A 5,699-nucleotide genomic window follows, 5' to 3' on the forward strand; every position below is an offset into this window, starting at 1 on the left:
CTCAATTTTAGCAAGTCATCCTCTACACTTGTCAGTGCATTCTCTGATACTGATTGGCCAGGCTGTCTTGATGATAGACGCTCTACTGGTGGTTTTGCTATTTCTTTGGACCCAACTTAATTTCATGGTGTGCTCGCAAGCAAGCTACAGTCTTCAGATCTAGTACAGAGGCAGAATATAAAGCATTGGCAAATGCCACGACTGAAATCATATGGGTTCAATCCATGCTCAAGGAACTTGGTATAAAAAGTAAACAAGCTCCATGTTTGTGGTGTGATAACCTTGGTGCTACCTATCTCTCAGCTAATCCAGTGTTTCATGCCAGGACCAAACACATTGAGATAGACTTTCATTTTGTTAGAGAGAGGGTGGCTCACAAACAACTTGACATTCGTTTTGTGCATTCCAGTGATCAAATTGCAGGTGGATTCACAAAAGCATTGCCGTTCAAGAGCTTTGAAAACTTCAAGTATAATCTCAACTTAATGGAGTTGTGATTAAGGGAGGGTGTTAAACACATCAATATCTACATGGCTGGCGGATATCTTCATGACGCGCATCTGGTTAGGTAGTTAGAGTATAATGTTTATCTCTTGTAACTCTTATCTCTACCTCCTTTCTTCCTCTCCAAGAATGTAATCTCAACCCCATGTATGCGCTGTTATGGGAGGTGCGCCCCATCTATATAACACGAAGCCGTCGGCCTGAGAAGGCAAGACGTTCCGCTAGTTCGCACAGAAGGCACCAGCAGCAATGACTGCTACACAGCCGGACATGGAATTGCAGAAGGATCAGAGGCATCCTCTTTTGTCCAACAGAACTGATGGCACTGACAACATGAGCCCCGTGCAGAAAGCAATCAGACAGGCATACCAGAGCACCGGGCACCTCGCCAAACTCCTTCCATCAGGCACCGTGCTTGCCTTCCAGCTGCTGGCTCCAACCATGGCTAAACAAGGCCACTGTGGTGACTCGGATCGGATGATGATGGGAGGGCTTGTGGTGCTCTGTGCACTCTCGTGCTTTGTTGTTACCTTCACAGATAGCTTCAGGGATGAGAACGGAAAGGTACAATACGGGTTTGCCACGTTCAAGGGATTGTGGGTCACTGATGGTGGAGTTACTCTTGATCCACACGCTGCGGTTGAATATAAGATGACATTTCTAGACTTTTTCCATGCAGCTGTCTCAGCAGTGATTTTTGTTGCAATCGCCCTATTTGACCAGAATGTGGCATCTTGCTTTTATCCAATACCATCAGAGGACACAAAGCAAGTTCTCACAACATTGCCAGTTGCTATTGGAGTTATTGGAAGCATGCTGTTTGTTAGCTTCCCAACCACCCGCCATGGCTTTGGCTTCCCAGTCTCTCCACAGTACCTGGGTCTTCAAAAGATTTGTTTGCTCTAATTCCTGTTGATCAAACACAGAGTCGAAAACCCCTTAAGCGGGATAGAGAGAAATATACAGCACTATTTCTCTAAAATAATATTTATAAGAGTACCTATGGTGGCCTTCGACATGAACATGTTTTGTGTATTCATAAATGAACAGTGCTGGCACCTGGGAGGACAATATATTGGATACGTCTTTGGCACATACCACAATTTTTTAAATCTTTCATATGATACAACTAAGACTTTTGGTTGAATGGTTAAAGCGCCGAACTCATAATTGGTAAATTTGAGGGTTCAATTCCTACTGGATGCACGTGAACAGGAACGTTCCATAAGTCTACTGGAATTGGCTCTCTATCCACGGAATCTCATCCATCATGTATATTCATACCATAACATAGGAACAATATGAACTCGAATTCTTATTGATACTCGAACTCAGAGCATAGGAGGGAAAGTCGATACATGGATGGAATCAAACACTAGGCAGGCACGGAAAAAAGTCTTCATTAATTGTGAAAGAAGCAATATACCAGGAGTTGATAGCTTGTTTTTGCCTTGAATCTTCATACATATATGTAGTTAAGTTTTGTATTGTAATTTGCTAGTTTTTCCAAAATTAACATGTCTAGAAAAGAAGACTTTAAAAATCATATCAGACTGCATTCTTGAAGTCATACCACACAGCTTTTAAGTCGTCGTGCAATAACCTGAACAAACATTTTGGTCAACGAAATAAGGAAACAGAAGACACATGACAAGAATAGAAATGAACTTCAGCAGAGCGCGTGTATGTATCTTTATACATACAAAAACAAGAGATATGGAAGACAACCCCACATCGTACCTGAACACTGCCCGCATGCTTGTCACTTCAAAAATTATTCATACAATAAATATTAGTACTTCGCATATCCTGGACATGGAAGCACTGGAGTTTAAGGGTTTTGGTGGCAGAACTCTCTCTCACTTGTGCAACCGCATGATGGAACGAGTGTGTCGGTTCACAATTTTTGCTTGATAAGTCTTAGGCAGAACATGTACCAGCAGTGTAGCAGGGGGACAGCCTGGTGCATGTAGCTCCCACTTGTGCAGAGTCCGGGGAAGGGTCCGACCAGCACAGTGTAGCACCACATTTGTTTTTATTTTCAATCAGATAACTGCTAATTGGTCCCATATTTGCTCAGCTTCTTGTCTGACTTTCTTCTTACTCCAATACCCACTGACAATAACATCCCATGTTTCCCTCTCAGGGATGCACCTCTCTGACAACATGTCAAGCACAACACGAGCTGCTTTCTCCAAATGGTTCTTTTTGCAGAAGAACTCAACCAGGAGATGGAAGGTGCTTGGCTCGGTAGAAATGCCACGAGTCCTCATGCTCTGGTACACCTGGAAAGCCCTCCCAACTTCACCCTTAACACATAATGCTGTCACCACTGCAACGTTTATCCTGACATGAAGGCTCCAAGTCACCCGGTTCGGTTGAACGCCAGCAAGAACCATCTCATCCAGGTAATTTGCAGCCTCCACAGCCCTTCCTGCATCACACAGCCCAACAATGAGCTTCCCAAACAATCCAGCATCAGGCTTCCTCCCCTGGAGACGCATCCGGTCCAAAACCTCCATTGCCTCCCTCAGCAGGCCCTCCTTACAGAGGCCATTAATGACAGAACTATATATGATTGTATTTGGCGGCTTCACCTCCTTGGCCAACCTCTCCAGCAAGTCCAGTGCTGATGCTGCACGCCCACCCTTGGACAAACCATCAATCAGAGAACAATAGGTGACAACATTAGGTGCAATACCTCTCCTCCCCATTTCGTCAAACATCTCCAGTGCATCATCCAAGCAGCCCTCCCGTGCGAGCCAATTGATGATAGTCGTGTAAGTAACCACTGTAGGCGCAACGCCATTTTCTACCATCTCGGAAAACAGCTCCTGGGCCTCGGCCCTGCGGCTGCGGCGGCAGAGCCCGTCGATGAGGGTGTTGTAGGAGCAGGCGTCAGGTTTGGGGATGTTGCGGAAAAGGCGGACCGCGTCGTCGATAGGAGCGTCGGCATCAGAGCAGTGGGCCTTGAGGAGGACGTTGTAGGTGGCGATGGTGGGGCCGAAGCCGGCGGCGCGCATGTCGGCGAGGAGGGAGTGGGCGAGGGGGAGATGGGAGTGCGCGACGAGGCCGGCAAGGACGGCGGTGTAGGAGCGGGCGGAGTGGGGGAGAGAGAGGGCGGAGGGGGCGGAGCGGAAGAGTTGGAGGGCGTCGAGGGGGCGGCGGGTGCGGGAGAAGGCGCGGAGAAGGGTGAGGAAGGGGGGCTCGAGGTCGGCGTTGGAGGGGAAGAGCGCGCGCGAGCGGGAGAGGAGGGAGGTGGCGAGGGGGAGGAGGCCGGCGGAGGCGAGGCGGGAGGTGACGAGGGAGACGGTGTCCGGGGAGGGGAGGATTTGTGTGGGCGCGGAAGTGGAGACGGGCGCGGCGGTGGCCGCGTCGAAGAGGGCGAGCGCGCGGCGGGGGTCACGCTCGGCGCGGACAAGGCGGTGGAGGTGTTCGGCGGTGAGGTTCTTGGGCCATTTGGTCGGGGTGAGGTTCGCCGGCGGCATTGGGGGATGGAGGGATGAGAAGCAGGTTTGCCGGCTAGCCGCTTGGCGTCGGCGGCAGAGGTCTCTACAAAGGGAGGCGGCGGGGCCGGTTTTTGCTTCAGCTATTTCCGCCTACAAACCTTTCAACGCGCTCAGAGGGATCAAAATTCGATCTCACAGCTAAGCCCAACTTACGGCGTCCGTCCGCAAACCCCTAAGGAGGTGTTTGTTTCAGCAATTTTCGTCCATTACCTGTTTACGTTCTAAACGGATAACGTTACATGCGTTTGGTGACGACCTTGTGTAATCAGGTCCCTCTGTAATCAGATCGGGATAGTGATCGGTCGATACCCCCCACCCCCCATCGATAAAGGATTCCTTCCCACCCTCGAGCGCTCCTCACCCCCCTCCCCCTCAGCCCTCCTCCCCCGCAACTCCTTCCTCCCCTCGATCCGCATGCACCGCCACCTCCCTTCAAGTCCAGCGCCGCCACCTCCCCTCGATCGACCCGCTTCGAGTCCAGCGTCGCTGCCTCCCCTCGGTCCTCTCCTCCTGATCCAGTCGCCGGGAACGACCACGCCAGCCAGCCGCCGCCACAGCCGCCGACGAGGATGTACCACCGAAGCCGCCGACGAGGAGCAACAAGGCTCGTCTCTGGATCAATCTCTTCCTCCTTCATCAAGCTCCTCCTGCAAATCTCGATCTGATCTGTTCTTGATTTGTTTCCTTTACACTGCAGAACAAAACAGAATGAGGTTTGTCCATTCCAGTGTTGTTACAGTGTGTAATCAGTTCCCCTTTACGTTTACGTTACCACTCATCGAAAACAAACACCTCCTAAATGTCCGTCAAATTTGAAATTCAAATGCGTCCGATGACATAGCGCACCGGATCACATCAGTGCACGATCACAACCAAAAAGAGGCACAAGTACGTTTTAGTGTTTAGGCCAACTTCAACGCACGATCCCAAACGAACATCCATTGTATCTGCTTTTCGTTCGTTTGGGAGGCAATGGGTTGTGTCCGCTCGGACTTGTGGATGCGTCCGTCATTCATCCAACGCACAGCCGCATCTCGTCCGTTCGGAGACCATTTATACTAAAATCGAGCATAACATAGCAAATAGTTCAAATCAAACAAAGGAAATAATTTCACATCCGAAGTAGTCTTACAACCCAATAGAAATTTGTTTGAAAAGAGATTAAGATGATAGATCTACGGGTTGCCAATGTGAGTCCACATGTGTTCAACCAAATCATTCTGGAGCTGCACATGAGTTTGTCAATCACACATTTAACGATGGAATTGGACAAACTGTTGGAAGGTTGCAGGCGGTGGATGCTCAGGCTCAATATTTTCACCTTGGAAATCAAATCATTGGTCGTAGATGTTGTCACCACGCTCATCCTCTAGGATCATATTGTGCATGATCACACAAGCAGTCATCACCTCCCAAAGCTTCTGAGTGCTCCATGTCAATGTAGGGTTTCGAACGATACCCCATCGAGATTGAAACACACCAAAAAATGCTCCACATCCTTCCTAGCACTCTCCTGCATTTAGGCAAACCTCTGTCTCTCTCCTTGCGGATTGGGTATGGTCTTCACAAGAGTTGACCACTGAGGATAGATACCATTAGCTAGGTAATATCCCTTGTTGTAATGGTGGCAATTGATTTCAAAGTTGACCTTTGGGGAGTGGCCGTCTGCAAGCCTTGCAAACACCG

At 49.2% G+C, this 5,699-nt stretch overlaps 1 protein-coding gene and 1 pseudogene across 3 annotated transcripts; one reads left to right on the plus strand and one right to left on the minus strand.

Moving 5' to 3' along the window:
* Positions 1-273: 273 nt before the first annotated feature.
* On the minus strand, positions 274-4,160 carry LOC125544346 (Pentatricopeptide repeat (PPR) superfamily protein). 3 transcript variants are annotated; one of them, XR_007299432.2, is made up of 2 exons: positions 2,245-4,160; positions 274-1,413 (listed from the first exon to the last, which is right to left on the minus strand). XR_007299432.2 is itself a non-coding variant. In XM_048707997.2 (1 exon), the coding sequence occupies exon 1, from the start codon at positions 3,990-3,992 to the stop codon at positions 2,550-2,552; it is 1,443 nt and encodes a 480-aa protein (XP_048563954.2). In that variant the 5' UTR covers positions 3,993-4,160; the 3' UTR covers positions 2,153-2,549. The 3 variants fall into 3 exon arrangements, 1 of the variants encoding a protein (XP_048563954.2); XR_007299433.2 differs by lacking the exon at positions 274-1,413 and adding an exon at positions 1,428-2,107; XM_048707997.2 differs by lacking the exon at positions 274-1,413 and having other exon boundaries at positions 2,153-4,160.
* On the plus strand, positions 754-1,410 carry LOC125544347 (protein DMP6 pseudogene; annotated as a pseudogene).
* Positions 4,161-5,699: the final 1,539 nt, after the last annotated feature.

Source organism: Triticum urartu, chromosome 3A, assembly GCF_056163025.1.
Source record: "Triticum urartu cultivar PI428250 chromosome 3A, HENAU_Tu73, whole genome shotgun sequence".
NCBI classification, from domain to species: domain Eukaryota; kingdom Viridiplantae; phylum Streptophyta; class Magnoliopsida; order Poales; family Poaceae; genus Triticum; species Triticum urartu.

Coding starts and splice junctions, on each gene's coding strand:
- LOC125544346 (XM_048707997.2), bottom strand. CDS start 3,992: ATGCCGCCGGCGAACCTCACCCCGACCAAATGGCCCAAGAACCTCACC.